Source organism: Hemibagrus wyckioides, linkage group LG19 (assembly GCF_019097595.1).
Source record: "Hemibagrus wyckioides isolate EC202008001 linkage group LG19, SWU_Hwy_1.0, whole genome shotgun sequence".
NCBI classification, from domain to species: domain Eukaryota; kingdom Metazoa; phylum Chordata; class Actinopteri; order Siluriformes; family Bagridae; genus Hemibagrus; species Hemibagrus wyckioides.
The window spans coordinates 10572222-10593881 of NC_080728.1; the positions used below are offsets into that span (position 1 = coordinate 10572222).

General features: G+C 38.2%; 1 protein-coding gene across 1 annotated transcript in view; it reads right to left on the bottom strand.

The window, feature by feature from the left end:
* The window catches only part of LOC131369715 (xylosyl- and glucuronyltransferase LARGE1-like), a 44778-nt gene extending 23406 nt beyond the window's left edge, over positions 1-21372 (bottom strand). Inside the window, exons 1-2 of the mRNA XM_058416543.1 lie at positions 19963-21372; positions 4251-4443 (exon numbers count right to left, since the gene is read on the bottom strand). Of these exons, the coding sequence (XP_058272526.1) occupies positions 4251-4440 (190 nt within the window). The 5' untranslated portion in view covers positions 4441-4443; positions 19963-21372. The remainder of the gene's footprint in view (positions 1-4250; positions 4444-19962) is intronic.
* Between the last annotated feature and the right edge of the window lie 288 nt (positions 21373-21660).

Consider the following 21660-nt stretch of genomic DNA (forward strand, 5'->3'; position numbering starts at 1 on the left):
TAAAGTGGGTCCTCATACATACTTATTATGGGTGTAATGCAATGTCATTATCTGTATTTGTATCGGTATCTGTATTGTGCTCTGTTTTCTATCTGTATCTAATACTACAATATTTGCTTTACTTTGCTTTGATTTAATTTTTTGGGTTTGTTTACATTCCATAAAAATCAAAAAAGGACCTGCTATCAGAATCTACCATAAAGCTGAAGTACAGTTGTTCTATGAGTCAAAATGCGGCCCTTTAAATGGCATATCACTATAATATTGTACATTAGCAATGTACATACAAGTTTTACAATAATTTTAAAATTAATTAATTATTTTTTGTAGAAAATGAATTAAATATTTAGAGACCCAGCAGAGTTATGCTGTTCTGTTCTGTGCACAGCACAAGGTCTACATGAGCTTTATGGAGCAGTGACTGTAAATATGGAGCATTTTTTTTGGTACAGAATAGTGGAACAAATATCGTTTTATTTTATAACCCAGTAAAGTGCTGTATGGGTCAGATTAAAACCACATAGTGCATCTGCCATTTATGGTAAGGGGACAACTGGCTCAGCCTTGTACCTTGACTGCAGGGAAGCAGAGAGCAACCAGAAACACGGCCAGAGTATCTTTTGCCACCAGGGGGAGCCAGAGAGCAGACTCTTAATTATAATCAGTGGCAATTTGTTAATTAATTACTTTGCTTCAGTCAAGCTTCTTCAGCACGTCATGGGTTTTGATCATTTTTTCTGATGCTTTGTCTGGAATTTCATTTCAGTCACAAGCCCAATGACTGCTCTTACCAAGAAGTCTCAGTGGACAACTGAGGTCTAGAGGGCAGTCCTGGAACTTAAAATTTGAATCATGAATGCCCCACTGCTCCGCTTGCCTGATCCCATTGCACCTTTTATGGTTGAGGTTGATGCCTTTGACGTTTGGGTTCTGAAAGACCAGAATATTCAAAATCTATTTGCTTTTTTTCCTCAGACCACCACACCCCTACAGAGCATGAGTATAACAGTGGGAATCACAAACTGCTAGCAGTTGACACTGGAAGAATGGAGGTTCTTTTGGCTAAGCAACAATTTCTGTTGTGGCCTTACCACAACAACTGGACATATATCAAGATCTCCTAATGTCTCAATTCTTGATGGGGTCAGGTGGGCTCTTGTTTTTTACAGGTTCGATTTCTTTCTGCCCTACTAATTTGAGAACTTAATGCCTGGTGCCCTTCTGTAGACAGTGGGATCCTCCTACATCTGAGTCAGAGCCCAAATCTGTACTCGCAAGATAATGTATTGTGGGATCTGTGAGTTGGGACTTATTATTCCAAAGGCCCTGTGACACGAAGCAGACCCAGGAGGGGAACCATGGGGTAAACTTTATGTACCACACATTTCAACTGACATCTAGGGCTTACCAACACCCTAGTATTTCTTAGCAGATGTTTCTGATGGCCCAGCATTGATCAAGATGTGTGCATTTTGCTGCAGCCTCTCAGACCTGTACCCAGAATTAACCTGGTCTCACCCACAGTCCAATAGGTAGACGGAGAGAGTTAATCAAGGCCTGGAAAGGACCTGCCAGACCTCATCCAACTCCTCCTCTTGATGTGAATAATTATTAACAAGGTAGATTGAGAGGAGAATAGCCTACAGCATTCCTACAGCAAAGGAACAACTTGTCTAGGTCAAGACTTTTATTGGGCCTGATCTTTTAGCTAATCCTTGGGCCGTTGGCTTGCTCTGTTTTTTAAAAGTTGGTTATATTTCTTTATTTATCTTTAGCTGTGCAAATGAGGGAAAGCATAATACTCTTTCAGAGCTTTTCAATACATGTTCATTTGTATTCAGACATATTTGCCCTGAGCTTTCGGGAGGGGACCGGAGGAAAAGAGGCATGACCTTGGCATAGCATTACATCACTGTTATCTTAATATTATTTCAATATTGAGTCAATGCTCCTCCGTGGAAGGGTAAAGCAATTACCTTTTGGCTGCAAGCCAAGATTAAAATGTCTTGGAAAAGGGCAAGGGAAATGATTTTGCATTCTTGTCATGCTGCCAGAGGGTAAACTGACTAAGCAACTGGGCCCAGCGACAGTAAAGACATAAATAAATTGAGTTATGTGTCAAAACACAAAAAGGTAGGTACATTCTAGACTATGTCCTAGCAAATGATAAAACTACGTCCTGTCTTATCATGTGCTTGAGCAGAAGATCTAGAAAGCTGGGCAAATTTGATAATTAACAAGGTTCATTCAAATTATGAAATTTTCTAATTGAGAATGTTCCTTAAGAAACACCCTTAAATGCAATTTTAAAGTTTAACCAGATAGGATAGCCCGAAGGAAAAACTCAGCCTTCTTAACCTGATAAACGCCTCCTACATCCTGCACTACTCCCAACACTGCATGGCAAGATAAACAGGCAGCACTTCACTGAGCACTCAGCTCATAGCAACAAAAGATTCTAATATTATATGGAAAGAAATGGAATTGGTACAGGTTTGAAAACTTACATGAGTGCTGTATATTTTCTTTCTCAATCAATGAACCAAAGTAAGAACAAAACAATTAAATAATAATAATAATAAAGAATAATTCATAAAGTTATATTGCCCAGAATTACTAGAAAGGAGTCTCACACAAATCAGATTATGAATCTTTAGAGTTAGGTAATATATAATACATTTTTTCTTCAGGATCAGTTGCTGCATTTGCTATCTCTGAACAAGCTAGCTTGAAGTGGTGTATAAATAAATATTGTAAAGGGTTCTAAAACACCTCTTCACTGACACGTTTGCTCCATCAATATCAGTGGACGGCACTTTCACTTCTGGAAATAGCAAGAGAACAGAACAGAAAATCACTGTATTAGATAAATAGGTATAACATAAACCACCACCGAGCTTTTGAAAGGATTTGAAATCCCTTTAAGATATTCATTCAATCTCAAATTCTTATGCAGCCACAGAAATGAGAGCAAATTCAAGGGATTGCATGGATTTTAAACGGAACCAAATAAACAAAGCCAAAAAATGAAAAACCTATAGGTAAATAATCAGCTGTAATGATTCATGCCGAGGTTCAGATCAGACATTCATCAAAGATTTTAAAAGCCCAGTTGGATGGTTTTGATTCTCCTACACATATCTAATTCAACTCATCAGGTTTAGAACTGCAAAAAATGCTCCAGCCCTCCAGTTACCTCCAGCCCTCTGGGATAACAGTTACTTCTACTTTAAATCCTCAATATAACATCCAAGAATAATGTATTATATTTTTGCCTCCATCCTTTTTAAGCAAGGTCTGTTAGGTTTATGTATGATTAATGAAAGAGAATGCACATAGAACTTCAATAGCACTTCACAAAAGTCACAAGGGGCATGTGGATTTTTTATGTACGTATTTTTATGTCCAACAACAGTTCGGAATACAGTACTGGTGTTATTACTAGGAAGACAGAGTCAGAACATTTTATACCAGTCTAATTCAGTCTATACTGACCATCCCAAATGAACTAAAAAGTCCTGCTTTTTGAAGGTGGTTTAAAATTCATAATAGTTAAGCCACAGAGGATACTGCTGATCTTCAGCTCATTCTGACTACTTTGCTTAGCTAAGTAAATGAATGAATGAGTGAATGAATTAATGAATATATAATCTGAAATGAATCCCAATTAATTTGTTTTAATGGATCACACACACACAAAATATTAATCCAATCTCAGCATACTAGTAAACAGTTGGAAATCTTGAATTTATTTATCTTATTGCACAAAATCAGCTTTCACTACAATCTTTAAAACTGTAATACAAGAGTTAATGGCTAAAAATATGCACATATAGAGAAACACGCTTAGTAGACATACTCTAATTCTTATAATTCTTCCATTTAAAAGCATTTTGTCCTGGATTACTGCTGAGTCTAATGGGTTTGCTTTCTGGGTCACTCTGATTGATGTCGAGCCTTTGGTTATGTAAAGGCACTCTTCTCTGTATTTAGCTAACAGCATAAGAACAACAAAGGTCAAACTGTCAAATAGTATTATGAAAAGCAAACATTCTTTATAAGGTTTCACAGTAATGTTTAATGTGCTGTTTTTTTTTTTCAGGAATCATCTCATATAAGGTTCATTCAGATGGAAATAAGCATAAAAGCTAGCAGAGCATGAGAGAGAGAGAGAGAGAGAGAGAGAGAGAGAGAGAGAAACAGAGAAAAGCATAGAGATATTTTTTTGGAAACAAGCAAAGACTTCCTACCTGTGAAGTTGGTAGCAGACAGGTAGAGCCAGGTGAGGGCTGGGATAAAGAGCAGGATGAGGGAGGCTGCCAGGAACTTCCTGCGCCCACGACACATTCCCAGCATCCTCTGCACTGAAGAGAGTGGGCGTTCAGGAGGCTGACAGACCTCTATTTGGGCAGCAGGTGTTAGCCGGGGGGTGCATGGCATTGACTGAAATTGAAAAAAAAAAAAAGAAAAAAGAAAGGGTAAAAGGAAAGACGATAAGCAAATTTTATATGAATTGTTCTGGATGTACAGTATATGGAATCAAACTTCCTGTTCATGGATTAAATCTCTTTTTAAAATATCATTTCCTTAGACCAGCTCACTGTTACATGACAAGTGCCTGCTTAAGTGTTTTCTCTCTTTTTTCATGTTTAATCTTTCCCCTGAGTCTCTCCATAAGTACGTCTTTCTGTCAGTCAGCATTGTCATGGCCAACGGACAATACATGAGTCCTGACCATTTGGAATACAGACATAGCAATAAGGCAGAGCTTTGAATTTAAAAGCTGCAGAGTGGAGACAAATGGAGCCAATGATCCATTTGTCCTGCTTGTTAATACTTTCCTGCTTGTTAATACTTTGCTGCTGCTGCAGTATTTGCTGCTTTGTTAATCTGTTTTCATGATGAATTTAAGTAAGAATCTATGTATTCTACCCAGCTGTGTTGAAAAATGGTTAGTTGTGGAGGCTTAAACTGCCAAACAAACTTTTTTTCAAATACCAGCACTGCATAGGTAAGATTTTTTAGCAAGTCTAAGAAGAATGGATGGTGTATCCTATGTCACATAAATGATATACATGGTATACTATATGTGTGTAGAGATATTATCTTAACAGAGCATACAGTATAATAATGCTATAATATTAGATCTGACACCGTCTTCCCCAACCTCTGTTCTCTTGATAATTAATTTAGATAAGATCATTTCAAGTCTATGGTTCAGCAATGCAGATTTTTTCCAGTCAGCATCTGATCACAGAGGCTTCAGTGTTTTAAAGCATTGTTTGTAATGTTCTCGAAGTCTTAAACACTCAGAGTAGTTGTGAGAAACATGCCTGTGAAAGTCTCAGCAAGTATTCAGATTCATCTGCTGCCATGCACAGCAGATCCTTTATCTCAGTGTATCCTATTTATTTGCATGGAAGGGCAAGCACAATAAAATTGTTTCTATAAGAAATTATTTGGCATGGTTGTTAGGAACAGCAACAATAAACACAAATAGATATGCTTCCTTGTGAAAAAAAATACATCCGGTTCTCGCAGAACAGACGTTTCTCATTGCCTGCATTTTCCCCAATTAAGCCTTCTTACACATTTTTTTTTTGCACTTTCTGTATACAATAGACACAAAGTCACATGACAGACAGCTGCCTCTTTCATTTTCTTGAAAAAGCAGGATTTGGGGATCTGACACACTCTGCAATCAAAGATTGTGATGATTTGGTCTGAAACCAGATTTACCAATAGTAAACACACACTCAGCAGCACATATTCAGACTATAAACATAGATTGCACTAGTCCTTGGCTTATACAAGAGAAGAGCTTTCAAGCCATTCCTACTAGCAGCTCAGAGCTGAAAGAGGTAAGTGCACTAAAATCAAAGAAGTGTATAATTCATTCAAACTATTAAAAATGCTTTTCCCATAAGAGGAAACATCACTATCCATTTGTCATACAAACATGTCTGCAAAAAAAGATTATTGCTTAGAGATTATTGCCTTAAGTATTGCTAGTTCACTGAAACCTAAGTAGGTACTGATTCTTCAAAGCTTATTACCACAGTATTGCTTGCATTAGTAAGTAACACTGAAAAAGGTACCTGAAGTAATCCAAAACAACCCAAAATGCCTGCCACTTCAGGCAGGCAGTTTTTGGGTTCATCCTTTAACCTCCAATTGAGGAGACTCACATTTACCCTCAGCCCCAGGCGAACTACGGTGACCTGACAAAATGACAAACAAGTATAAGGCTGCTGCTGCTGCGTTCCTAAGGTTCAGGCATTCATTCAGTGGTTCCTCTAGAAACACCAGCCATATCAGTTGTATCATTTTTATCTTGAAGACGTCTATGTAATTCAACTGACCAAGGTGCATTGGGGAGATAGTGGAGGGCTATAAAAGTGAATGACATGGCTATTAATTTTAAAGTAGATGATGAGATGGATGGCAGAAACTAGGCTGACCCAGAAACAGGTGCTCAGGGAATGTAGGGAGATAAATTAAGAAGTGCAGTCAGAGCCCAGAACATCAAGAGCAGCGAATAAAAGTACTATAGCTTTAAGACTATATGCAATGACTTGCAAAACTTGATTTAAAGATATTTAGCTGTAAAAGAAAATACATTTTGTAAGAGAGAAATTCTGTCAGTGTTGCCACAGCTGATTAGAGGTAGCACTCTAGAGAATGATAACTAATGCCAATCTTTCATAGCCTATGCTTCTGAAATTACACTGGTGTTTTGCACTAAAATACAAAGGATCAATAAATTATCGTGTCATATTGGTTTCTAATTTCTTTTTTATTATACAATAATTGTTAACCTGCTGTTATGTTCTCTTGTGTTTTAGAGAAAACATAACAAGAATTTTCCCTGCTATCTAGCATTCAGCTCTCTAGCTAGCTAGTGATGAGTAATAAAAAATATTGCAAGCTTCATGTCTTCATTACAGATATCTTTAAAGCAGAAGTATGGTCAGCCAACTGATCTTGTACCCTTGGCAAGCTCAGCGTACTAAAGTCAAACTAAGGTCTATGCTTCTGACACGGACTAAGCAGACCCTGGCTGAGAAGGGTGAACATCTTAGGCAAGTCTGTGTGCTGTAGGACTTCTGGGTAATGGGTACTGTCATGCCATCAAGAAGGTCCATCTGAGACAGCAGAAATTATAGCTTTTTAATCTCTTTTCTTGACTATCATGGATCGTCCAGATCTCTCTACTGTAGGGGAGTGTGCTGAGGACACAGGCCTGGTAGACCAGTGGTTTGCTTTTCTCTCTCAGCTGCCAAACTCTCCTGCTGGTTTTCTCAGCATCCAGGGACAAAGTGACTACATAGTCTAGGTTGTCAACCACCTCAAGAGTGTGGCTACTGATGGTGATGGATTGGGCTAGGATGCAGACCTGCTTTATGTCAGTACTTGCTGGGAAGTCAGATGTTGCAACATTGAAGCAGTCATTTTCTTGTAGAAGGAGGTAAGGGTGCCCAGCAGTTTGGGAGGACAGTCAGTGTTATGCTGTAGCTTGACCAGGTTAAATGCTATTGTCAGGAGAATGAATGCAAGAAGCTTGTTCTGCTTGCAGGACTTATAATGCAGCTGGTATAATAGATCATGTCCATTGTGGATCAGCCAGTTCTAAAACCACACAGAAGGCTACTCTTTGTAGTTGTCTCAGGAGGACAAGTGCAAAGACCTTTCCCACTGTGCTGAGAAGGAAGATGCCATGGTAATAGTTGCAGTCACTTAATAGTCACCATAATGACTATTTTGGTAACGCTCATGTCTTGTGGGACATATCATTTCTCCTAGCAGAGGCAGAGTAGCTTGTGGAATTCTGGAAGCAGTGAGGTTTCCCCACCCTTTAGGATTTCATGTAGAATGCCATTATAACAGTGATCTTCCCATAAGCTAGGCAGTCAGTATCTTTGCTGAGCACTTCTACTGTTGCCAGTGTGTCTAGCTCCTCCATGACTGGCAGATCTGGGAAGGCATCCAAGGAAGTTCTGGTAAGTTCTTTCTGGGTTAAATACATCTTAAGATGTGCATTAATCAGGTTCCATCTGCTCCAGGTTCCATCGGTGATGAATTTTCCCACCTTGCTTAGACTTCAGAGTGGCAGTCTTGCTGGCAGTGGCATTTTTAATGCCCTCATACATTGTTCTTGCAAATCCTGTTTCTGCTGCAGTCTGTATGCAATTGCACAAGTTCATCCAGTAATTGTTGTGCATCAGTGGGCAGGCAGTTGGGCTTTGCTTCTTGCAGCTCTCAGGGGATCCCATGTGCTGATGCTGGGATTGTTACAGTACGCCAGCAGAGCTTTCTGTTTTTGCCTCAGTCATTGGCTCCATTACCTCCCAGCTGGCCTCATACCAGTAAGCATTTCTGCACTCTGTCTTTCCAAAGGCTGTGACAGCAGAATAGTATATGGATGTGGGACCATTTGATTCTATGTTGCTGTGCTCTTCAGTGGAGCCTGCTAGTGCATCTTCTACACAGCAGATGAACTGCACTGGTTTCTCTGGGTTGGATATGCAGAAAGAGTTTTGGTTTGTTTCCACCCTTCTTCTTGCAGTGATGTATTGTGGTACATGCCTTACTTAGAGGCACAGTCACAGTCTGCAGTGGGTGAGAATGCTTTCAATGAGTCCATTTGAATAAGTTTTTAACCAGTATCTGCCACTGCCTGTTTTGTACTTGTGTCATGCAACACTGTTAGAGTAACCTCTCTAGGATTCTACATACCTGGGCATGCAGTAGAGACATCCTGGTCTAACCAAATGTCAAGATTTTACTGGTAGAATCCAAAGAAAAGATGGACCAATATATTGGCTGGATATATTGGTAGCTGTGCAACTGCAGGAATTACTGGTAGGTTGTAAAGTACACCTTCCAAATGCCAAATGGACACAGGATTGTCACATGTGTACAGCACACCTTAGCACTTTGTGGGTTTGGAATTTTTATTCAGGTTTTCATGCTACTAGATGTAAAAAGATCAGAATGTCTCCTTTCAGGTAACCATTAAAAATATAATCAAGGATCCCAGTCTCTGGGAAACTACCTTTATTAGCAACCTAATAAATTCTGTGTTTTTTGCAAGTAACTTTATAAGCCTGATCACCTTCTTAAGAGTACTGAATGGTTCTCCCCTTTGCTTAATTAGCTCCTAAAACAAGGCCACATGGAAACAGCACAGACTGTATAAGTAGGTCATGCTGTGCTGTAGTGTCCTAACCAGCATATTAAGCCTGTCACATTTGCTCCAATACAACACTTCCACCATGTGAGGTAATTGGAGAAGTCTATTAATCTCTTTCACAGTAGATAGAAGGAAAGACTGTGTGGCTTTCCTGGCTTCAGAGAGCAGTTCTGTCAGGTGGCCAGAAAGAGAATCTCAGTGATGAAGAGCCTCCACTGAGGTTCCTCTCTAGTAACTGAGGATGAGAGAGTCCTCTCGCTCCATCTCACCATGGCTCTCTTTCTCCATTTCTCTCTCTCTCTGACCCCTATTCTGTGAATCCCCCACCCCCATCCTCATCTCTTCATCAAGCGGAGGCAATTATTCTGAAAAGCACGCTCTGATGCTATGCTGGGGAAAATTGAGCCTGGCTCGTCCAGAGAAAACATATTGATTAGAGATGTAAAGTGGTTCATTTTCCATTATCTTACTTAGACATTCATTAACATGCTACAGGATGTTTTAACCAACATCCTGTTGGCATAAAGGGGATTAGGGTATTCATCCACCCAAAACTCAACCCAAAATAAAATATAGGATATTAAAATAGTACTTTACAGAAAACTGGTCTGATTCAATACAAAATATCCTAAGGTTGTGAATGAAAATGGGCATCTTTATTAAGTGATTAGCCATTTGTTGCAGTATCCTATAACTTTGATATGGCAAAAGTTCACAGAAATGGCAAAAAAAAAACCCTTAAAATTCAACAGTTTACCTCATACATGATAATGGAAATCAGATACATTTACAAGGGCCTGTCATGCTACAGATTAGCTAACAGCAACATTAGCAATGTGCAGAGTATAAATTGCTGAAAAATAAACACATATTTTAAGTAATTAGGTGAGTGCTAGTATGGGATCATAATATAAGAGTTCCCTTATTAAAACCACAAACTCAATGAGAATTAAAGAGGACAAGAAACAAAACAGGGTATTACCATAAACATAATCTACACTGTCATGTCCTCCCCATTTGTGTTCACACCACTTTGTGAAAATGTAGCTCATGCACAATCACGCTCTTACAGTGACAACTGAAATCAATTCAAAAGGTCACTACAGTCTTATTTGGATGCAATTCTTTTCACAATTTGACACTGTAATAAATTATTTGCAAGTTTCCTCTGCAATAATGTCCACACATCTAGATGGTTAGGAATTAATTAGTGGGTTTTCATTTGCTATGAATGTGTATGTTTGTGTAACACATGGTGATTTAAACCCATTATTGGATTACAAAATTATTCATTGGAACAGACAATCATTATATTGTAGCATATGCAAATATGAAGTGAGGTTCCCATTATGATAACCCATTAAATCAGACTGCAAGATTGCAACTTTTTGCAATCTTAATGGGAAACAGAATTGAGGCAAATTGATTTGACAATCGCAGATGTCTATCTGTATGAGGCTAAAATGTAACTAGAAGGAGAAAGAGCAAGTGAGCATTGTTTCTATTCCAAAAGCATGTTAAATAGTAATTGTTTACCACCATTGTAAAAAGTTTCATTTTCAACATTAATCTTTTCAGCGTTTGAATGTGTTGTGGAAGCTGCTGCTAACAAATCCATGCCTCCAATACTAAATTGTTAGTGACCTAATATTTTGCTACTGGCTTTTAGATATGGCTCTAAAACACTCCTACGTGTGCAAGTAGATTTATTAGCAATATTAAAAGGGTTTTGTTTGGTAATTAACTGTAGTATTCTGACTTTTCTCTATTAAAAATGCTCCTCCATGTTTGACATGCAAAGTAAAAACAACCCTCGAGGCAACTGATAAGAAGAGTCCATCAAACGACATGCTACCAAATTCATGACGAATTCATGAACATTCATGTATGCAAACAATTTGGTGGGCGTGAAAATTTATGCAATGTAAAACATCTGAACTAAATGAAAAATGTCATAAAATATTAAATGCTGGTACAGAGCAAATGAAATAGGTGTGAAAATATCATCGGCAAGGACAGCAAAATAATCCGTCTTCCTCTGTCTAACTGTCCTCGCTGGCATCTCCCTCATTCTCTTACTTAAAAATTCTCCAAATAGTAGAATAGAAATATTGTAGAAAAGTTGAACTAAGGATTCTACACACTGTAAGAACTGTAACTTTTATTAAACCTGAAGCACATAATCCACATAAACAGAACAAATAATGAATTAAAGAGCTTCATCAAAATTCAAATTAATTTCAAATCCTTCAGCCATCTGTTGAACAGTCTGCATTTCCCCTGCTTCTGTTTCAGACAACAGAATCAAAGCAAAGAGAAGCAAATTCTGGCAGATTACCGCTGAAATGGTGAAAGCTGTAAATGAGACAGACTGATTACCAAATAAAAATGTCTGAATTAATCAAAACTTTAATCAAGTTCAGAATGCTAAAACAAAATATATGTGCCCTTCACCCACTAAATACCAAATCAGGAAAAAGGTTGCTCATTTATCATAGATCCTGAGCCAGTGTGCCATCTTAGAGAGGCTACAACAATGATATATGTTAAATTTGTAATATCTGTAGAACCCTGATATAAGGGAATATTATCTGTCAGTCATACAGAGATAAAGAGTCACTCTATCTATAAACAAGGTCTACAAAGCCTTAGCAACACCATCATAGCATACAGTCTGTCAACAGAAGTCTGATCAAATATGCATTGGCACTGAATCTCTCTCTCACACACATACACACACACATACACACACACACACACACACACACACACACAAAACACAACACAAAAGCTTGTCTAGCCTTGTGAGGACAAAATAAATCTATTGTGAACTTCTTAGCTTTCACTTCATTTTTGTGATTATAATTTTTATTCTAATTTTCTTTTTACAACATGAAGCATTTTCTTTTCATTTTTTTTTTCTGTGTTTGTGTATTTGATTTCTGTTTTAATGCTTTTCTGTTTCTGTCCCTTTTTCCGCTGGGTACCAGTGGTGGCGGAGCTCCAGACCCAATTTAGAGAGGCAGGTTTCCCCAGGCCTTGATCCACCATGCGTGATTGTGTCCACCAGTTCTTTATGTATTACAGCGTGCCTGTTGCTCTTGTCAATGGTCTAGACTTTGTATGATCATTCTGAATGGGTTTAAGACTGCTTAGTGCTCTGTGGGGTGAGGTGCCTGTAATCAGTTTGTGGATCCATGGCACAGTGTTCCAAGAATTGTTGCCTGGTGGCATTGCAGCTATGCATGTTGTGTGGACATACCTGTGTAGGCCTTCAGTGGGATTATGAGCAGCTATGCCACTGAAAAGAGATCTGGATTTGTGGGGGTTTTTTGTGGTAATTTTCAATATTCTTGGGTGTGAGAAAGCCTCTAGATATATTAAACTCTTTTTTTTCTTTTTCTTGTTGTTGTTGCTGTTGTTGCTCTTCTTCTTCTTCTTCCTATTATTATCAATAAGGGCATGATATACATGATATAACATTCATTGTCCAGAGTATCACACTGTCTCTGCTGGCTTGCATCCTGCTGCCATGCCCATCCACATTATGTAAAAGACTGTGATTCATCAGACCAGGCCACCATCTTTCATGCTATAGAACTGATGCTCGCGGGCTCATTGTAGGCACTTTCAACAGTGGACAGGGCTCAGCATGGGCACTCTGACTGGTCTGTTGTTATGCAGCCCCATACACAGCATGCTGCTATACACTGTGTCTTCTGACACCTTTCCATCATTGCCAGCATGAACTTTTCAAGCAATTTGTGTCACAGTAGCTCTTATATGGGATCGGACCAGACGGGTTAGCCTTTGATCCCCATGCGCATTGCTGAGCCTTGAGCGCTCAGTGTCTTGTTGCTGATTTACAAGTTGTCCTTGGACCACTTTTGTTAGGTGCTAAATATTGCATACCAGGAACACAACACAAGATCTGATGTTGTAGAGATGCCCTTACCCAATTGCTTAGTCAGTTTGGCCCTTTTCAAAATGGCTCAGATCCTTATGCTTGTCCATTTTCCTGCTTCTAACACAACAACTTTGTTCACTTTCTGCCTAATATATCCCACCCCTTTACAAGATTAGGGTCATACTTAAGGAGCTGGTTGTGCAGAAATTGAGCCATTTCCAAGAGCAGGATTCACACAGCTACTTGGAAGTCTAAAGATTTAAATTTTCAGGTAATGATTTGTTGTGTTTTAGAGGTTTAGATGTGCATATTATTTAACAAAAGACCAGAGGCAGCTTCATTTGTCTATTATAAGCAGATTAAATAACATTTAGTAGAAAACGTTTAGCATGTCATTGTTTCATAATATTACTTCTTACAGAGTTTGCCTTTTGTGTCTGGACAAAAACGTTCTCTTGATGGCATTAGCTATAAGGATAATATATAAGGATATCAGATTCTTGATCTTAGCAGGTTCTACAAGAATCCAGAGTGCTTTCAACATAAACATTATAAAGTTGCTTCAAGTTTTGAAAGATGTGATTTACAATGAGGTAAAATTTACATCTGTATTATATTTGATCATTCACGTTCATACTGTTGTAAAAATCCTTGAAATGTACTCTATAAGGTTCTTGATTTTCACTAAATTCCACTGTAGGAAAATTTGACTTTCACTTTGAGTTCCTGCTCAAGGATTACAAAGACTTTTCCTCATAACTGTACCTGAGTGATAAAGGGAAACCAAGTGTGGTGATGGAACAAACTAATCAATTTGTAGTCATATTACAGTGCAGTGAGCCACAGCAACAGCAGAGCCCATTATGATTTATAGGCTATCAAATGCCACATTAAAACTCATTCCACTTATGCAAATCGTTCTCTTGGAAATGACACATAGGTCTACTTGACTCCTTAATAAAAAAATATTAGCACATTACACATCTGAAGCGCACACACCCGGTGAATGACCCATCTCATTTTGCATCATCTTAATAATGTACACTTACACATGCTGGCTGAAATATGAGTCCACAATTTTTGTTGAACAAAATAAATGTTATATTATGTTCTATAAGAGCCTTTGATATTTATATGCGACATAAAAATGAAGCAGTGCTTACAGCACTGATAAAAAAAAAATGCTTATCAATTAGCCACTAGGGTGAGAAGAGTGTGTTAGTCATGATAGAAACAGAAGAAAAATACAGTCAGAACAAATGAAATAAATCGGTTTAAAAGAAAAGGAGAAACATATAAACGGATAAAGAAAGTTTCTAAAAAGGAGGGATTTTGTTATCTTCACTTCAGTTGAAAAATCTACACAGTGTCACCATATACCAGGAGTTCTAAGGAGTTAACCTATGCAAGATCATTCAGCTCCAACTCTAACAAATTTAAGAAACCATGCCAGTGAACATACTCATTCACAATCAAAGAAATTGCTGGAAGAAACTGATGAAGTTTCCCTGTGAGAAAATGACCCTAATTTGGCAGAATGGATGAAATTGTCTCCTAGCCCTAGCCCCTGCTTACAGCAGTTATATATTAGCCACATTGCTTATGCTTACCTCACAAAGTGCTAGCTGTTTTACCATAAGGTGTGTTTTAGCGGTTTTCAAACATACTGATCTGCTTGCACTGGTTAGCTTTCCATGCTATAGACAAAAGTCTGATATCATGATTATACAGCAGAGAAAAATAAGCAAGATCGAAATCCGTCTTCACCTAACAGGGAAAGAGAAAATGGCCAAAACCTGAACTCACAGTTGTTGCTACCATCCAGACACTCTGAACTGTGATTTGTTGAAAGGTCACACGCATGGAGAAATTAGATTTGTGACACTGAATGCCCCACTGGCAACATGACATCAGACACATCTGACTCATTCACCCAACTAGAGGGAAAAAACAGAACCCATTTTTCATACAGCCTTTGTGGATTTTGTTCCATTTTGAATTCATTCTTTGTGCTTATCTAAAATGATACATTTCAATCATTCATCTCCCAGAACTGCTTTATCAGGATCGCTATACTGCATTTAAATCAAGAGAAAGCAGCCTTTTTTACATTGTACATTATAAGCCAATGCTCTTTTAAATGTATAAAATCTTTACCAGAGCAAGACAATTGTAATGTATTAGTCAGATCTTTTAAATATGTAATAATCACCCACAAATACTCAATTAAAAAAGGTGGAGGGAGGAAGGGATGGGTGGATGGATGGATGGATGGATGGATGGATGGATGGATGGATGGATGGATGGATAGATAGATAGATAGATAGATAGATAGATAGATAGATAGATAGATAGATAGATAGATAGATAGATAGATAGATAGATAGATAGATAGATAGATAGATAGTTAGTTAAATGTGAGAAGTGAAGCTAGATGTACCAACATCTAAAAAGCCAATATCTAATGCTAACCAGTTAACTTCTCTCATAAACTGAACAGTCAATAGTATTTGATATTAGATATTAAAATGTGATCAAAATACAATTATTTTAACACAATCACCTGAAAATTATCAATGAATTCAAATGTGCAAGGAAGATTTGATTGAACAGAACCTGCAACCATGACTTCATTTACTGATTCATTGACTCACTCATTGATCTTCAGTAAGCACTACATTCTGGTCAAGCTCACATTGGATCTAAAACCCATCACAGGATCACGGGGTGCAAGGAAATCCTTGATGGTGTACCAGCTCATTTCAGGACAATCCACCCACATCATCTATCATGTTTTAAGAGGTGTGAGGATACTGGAGAACCCACGGGATACCCAAATGTTCACAAGATAGAACAAGCTAAATGCCACACAGTAACTCAAGTTCAGGATCAAACCCAAGACTGTGGAGCTCTAAGTAGCAATGCTACTGCACTGCACCAACAGGTCCTCACCTTGGTAAATGGCAGGTCAAAGTTATGCAAGTCCATTACAGAAAGAAAGTTCTATATTATCGAGATAAAACTGTATATTTTAGTGTATTCAGTTCCTGTACTAAGAAGACTACTGTACAAAGTTACCCTTGAATGACGTTGTGTGAAATAGCTTGTGTGATAAGATTTCATCATGAATAAAGCCACATAGAAAGTAAGTGTTCTGCTGAGACTGAGTCATGCAGTGTGTGTACCTTGACTCCTCAGTTCTCTGAGTGACTCATGTGGGGTCACAGTTAGATTAAAATGTGAGTGCCTACTGTGCCTGCATTGAATTTATTTAGCTACAATTGCTTCCCTTATTGCTTATATCTTCTGCTCTACACAGACTTCAAGGTCTTTTCCACAGCACTGAATACAAGTAAACCTACTGAATAACTAAGATGTGGAAAAGAATGCGAGTACTGGTGAAGAAAAAGGGAAGAAAGAAAACAGAATACTGCATATACAGTGGTTTTGAAGAGTTTACAAAATCTTGTTCAAAATGAAGGTTTATGAGATATAAAAATGAACTGAGGATAAATCATGTCAGATATTTCTCCACCTTTACTGTGACAATGTTCAAAAACCTGGTTGTATAAATGTGGCTGCTTCTCTTCAGCTGAGACTAGAGCTCTAGTCAAGACAGAGGGAATCACAGATAGCTCCAAATGGCAATCTATATTGGCACAAAGCTCTTTTAGACAGCTAAAGAAAAAATTTACCTTCCAGTGAAACCCAAAGCACAAAGCCATCTCAACAAGGGAATGGCTTCAGAAGATGATGATCAATGTTTTGGAATGGCCCAGTCAGAACACAAATCTAAAGCCTATCAAACACCTGTGGAATGACTTGAAGAGGCCTGTCCACAGCAGATCCCCTCACAGTTTGTTAGACCTGAAGCATTATTGTGAGAAATGATGGAATAAAATAGCCAAACCAAGATGTTCTACAGTGGTAGACTCACCAAAAATGGCAAGTACTGTATTACAAGCAAAAGGTGCTTCAAGAAATTATTAGTTTATGGTGTGTGCACAATTATGCAACTGGAATATTTTGTCAGTAAAAAATTCTTTTCCAATGAATTTTGGTTGCTATATCACATTAAAGGTGAAAAATGATCAGCCATGATTTAACAGGGTGTGTTGACTTTCTGTATCCTGTATGTGTGGTTTCTGAAAGTTAACATGTATCAGTATTAATAACAGGGTAAGATAAAGTGAAGAAAAACCTACTTATTGGTTAAAGTTTTAATCTTTGGGTGTTGAGTCACTGTGGTGTGAGGCTTAGAGAAACTTAAACACACATTTGGAGAGTCAGGGCCCACATGAGTGTAAAACAGCAGGCAATCATGCAGTGCAACTGAAGAAAAAAACTGGGACACAAGTACTTGAATGCTTGCCCATGTGTCTGAGAGTAAGAAAGTAAGAGTCTATTCCTGTGCAGTGGAGTCAGCACTGTGTAAATGCAACACTAAGGCAAAATCTCAAATGCAGCATATACAAAATATCATCAGGACAAAGAGGTGTGAACCTGCATAGTTACACAAAACAATTTTATCAGCTGCTTCATCTGAATAAATTACAACGAATTTCACATCTAAGTTGTGGTTTTCTTTTTTCCCCAAAAGTCTGTGGCACAATTTACCTTTAATATTTATATAACTATTAATTCATTGATCTTCAGTCATAGTTTTATCCTGGACAGGGCCAAAGTGTATAGGAAGCTCATCCCAATACACTAAGTGGGAATATATCCTTGAAGGGATCAATACATCACAGCCCGCCATGCACACACACACACACACACATATTGACAATAGTTTCTGGAAGGTGGGAAGAAGCCTGAAGTAAACCTACACAGCTTGGTTAGAACATGCAAGACAACACAACAGTCAAACTGAAGCTGAGACATGACACCACAAAAAAATTTCAGCTTAATAGCCTATTATTCAATCAAAGGTTGTGGGAAAATAGCTCATGGAGCTCATGACAACTGGAGGAGGAAATAAGGTCAAGGAAATAGAACATTCATTAAATTCCTCAGCTACAAATAGAGTCTTTAGGGAGCATGGTGCTTCTCTCAGGGAGAGGGAGAAAAGAGCAGAGAGAAGTTTAAACATATGGATGATGTTCAGTTTGACCAAGCACACAGGCACTGGATCATCTTAAGGTCTACTTAAACACCATAATTACCCATGCAAAGCTGCTGACCTCGTTTTGGTCATTCTGATCTTGAACTTGAAAGGAACAGCAAGCTGTCTTGTTGATAAGTGGGGTCTGGAAATAAGGCTATGATTATGTTTTATGTATTATTCACATGGAACAGATTTTATACAAAAAATCATTTTGGATTGCCTCAAATCTGACTAGTTCAACAATTATTTCACAAGCCGAAATGTGATCTTCACTGTGGCACAAAATTATCATTCATCAGACACCATTCATAAAATATTCTGGAGACATACTGGACATCTGCTTAGGGCTAATTTTGTTTATTTGCTTTTTTATTATATATGCAAAGAGCTGCGACTTCTTTAGGTTTTGGAAAGAAATTAAAGTGACAGGCCTATTTCGTTGGCACTCAGTTATATATAACTGAGTAATTATGTAAATATTGAAATACTGTCAAACTGAACACACGCACACACTTTTTTTAAAGACTTTCATACACCCAAATTGTTGTAAGCCTACATTTGCAATTGAGCTCATTCCATGTAATATTCTTCACATGTATTAAAATACAGGCATGTTTATACAAATATATTGCTAACACATTTTTGTATATCTGCATATGAATATTATTTTAATCTAATAATACAAGATTGGATCCAAAATCAGCATCTAAAAGATACACTGAGAAGTTAGAAAATATCAGTACTATTAGGATACCTGTAGCTTTCTGTGTGAGACATCATATATCTTTGAATTTTCTTTCATGAGCATCAATGGAAAGAAGGTCATGTGAGAAAAGAAGTAAGAACTCAAGCGAGGTTATCCATGAAAAGTGCCACAAAAACATGAACCTAATCACCAATTTCAAAACTTCTTAATTTACTTCAATCACGAAGCTATCCTAACAGCATAGATTTTGTATATATGTAAGATGCACATAAGTTTCTTTAATGCACTTTAACCAGTTTTTGAATACTATCCATCACTTTCAAAACATATATACATCAAAAGATATTGTCAATTAAAAATATCCATTAGTGTAATGTTAAACCCAGTAGATATGTCAACGACAAAACATGTTGTTTCTGATGGATATATTATGTACATTATGCATCATAGTCATTATATAAAACATATAGTTGTATGTTGGTCTGTACTCCTGTGCTTAAATAAATGCAAGACTATGATATGCAGAAAGTCCAACACTGCAGACCAAAATTACTCAAGCAGAAGCTTTTAGTTTTCATGCTGCTTTTAGATGAATCCAGAGCCACAGAAGACCCCAATATTAGACATTTTAAAACTTTCCCGTTCCAACTAACTTACAGTCCATCGTATGTTTCTTTAACTTTTTAAATAATATATTTACTATTGTGCTTTTGTACTTTCACATTAACGTTTCTATTTTAATTGTTTTTATTTGTATTTTTTCTCTCTCTTTGACCACATTTTTATTTGTAAAGCATCTTGAATATCTTTCTGAAGACCTATGAACTGTGCTATTTAATTTGCTTTAAATCTCTGCATATACTGTATATACCTTTGTTTGTTTGTGTGTGTGTGCTGTGTGTGTGTGTGTGTGTGTGTATGTGTGTGTGTGTGTGAGAGAGAGAGAGAGAGAGAGAGAGAGAGACTCCACATAAAGCTTTGCTTCATCGGATAGAAATATTTTCAGTTCGGTTTAGCAATAGGGTACAGTACAGTAAAACTCTGTTTACCTTGAGAGCTGACACGCTCCGTTTGGCAGTCTCGGCAAACCTTCGGGACGGACGGACGTGTGTGTGTGTGTGTGTGTGTGTGTGTTTAGCTTGTCAGTAAAGTGTGAATCTCTGCGTCAGAACCCGCGTTGGTGGACAGCTCCGCTTCAGCGCGCGGACGGGCGACGCGTCGGGGTTTCCGTCCACGGTGCAGTTCTAGCAAAAAGACCTCTCATAGGGCTAAATACACACCATAACCCTGTAGCCCTGGTGGTCAAGTCCCAGATAAACGACCAAGATCGTAGGAAAACCTTTACCACTCTTTACACCCTGTTAAAGATGATCGTTGTGTTCCAGGTCTTCTGCGTGTTGCCTTTATGCTGTGTGTGATGCCCCGTGATTTCCACCGTAGATCGCACAGTGTGTGCACTTTAAAAGAGACAGAGTCGTTAAATGTTTGTTGTTCAGTTCTTAAAAGTCCTTTGGTCTATAATCGCCAATAAATGCGGCCGTGTTCACACTTAGGCGATGCCCATCTGACACTAGAGAGCCAGGAATTGGCTCACATTTCACTTCTTCTTCTTCTTCTTCTTCTTCTTCTAAATCTTCACATTTAAACCTATTTATGAAGAGATCGGATTATGACTCGCTCTTGACCATTGAAAAAAACTACAACATCGTCTCGTCCAACCCAGAATGTTTTCCAGAGCGATTTCCAGCTTGAAAATGTTGTCTTTAGGAGGCGAGATCCGAGTAAGTTCAGAAGACGCCTTCAAAACCACACATGTCTTATTTGACATCAGCTACATCCGCCATCCTGGATAGTCAAACAAATAATAATAATAATAATAATAATAATAATAATAATAATGAAGACCTGGCAGAGTTCTCCTAACTTCCCTACAGTCATGTATCAGCCACTGCGAGACTTTCCGGACGTGTTTATCAGGACAATGAACTCGATTAGCCTAGATAAACAAGTCTAACGATTTAATCTCTTTACACGTTACAGCATCAGGACACAATCAGGACGCTGTTTCAGTGACCAGCGGTGTTAAATAAAGCTATATCCGTGCCATACTGCTTTTCATACTGCTGAACGTCTCTCAAACACACGCTGACAGATCAAAACACATCGGCGACAAAGTTGCACAAATTCCGCATTAAAGCAAGAAATGCGATCATTGAAATTCCGCTCTCGTTCCGCTTGTCATTCACAGTCCCAACACTGAAAGCGTGTGTGTGTTCATTTTAAAGACTGAGGTCGAATCCTGATTCGTCCACAGAGCCAGAAATTAGTCAAGTGCGATATTTCTGCTCGGCATAACGCTTCCTTATTCATTGATCATCATCAGAGGCTTGGTCTGACCGGCAGAAATCGCCGGCTGCATGTGCTGTTTGCCTGAACACAACAGCGCCTTCATCCTCCCAGCATCCTCCCGGTAATGTAAAGCATGGAGGATCCAATCCTCACCGCGCCACTGCGCGCTCGGTAAAACACGGTACAGCCCTTCGGATCGGACTGCTGTCACAAAACCACACTCTCATTCACAACATAGGAACTTGTGGAATATTTATCTTTCTAGTATTTGGTTTCAGACTATGTAATATTTGTGGGTTATTCCAAAATAGCAAATCAACTTTAATGTGCCTTAAAGCAAACAGAATTAGTATTCAATAACCTGAATTTGTAAATGTCTTTAAAATATTTATTCAGTC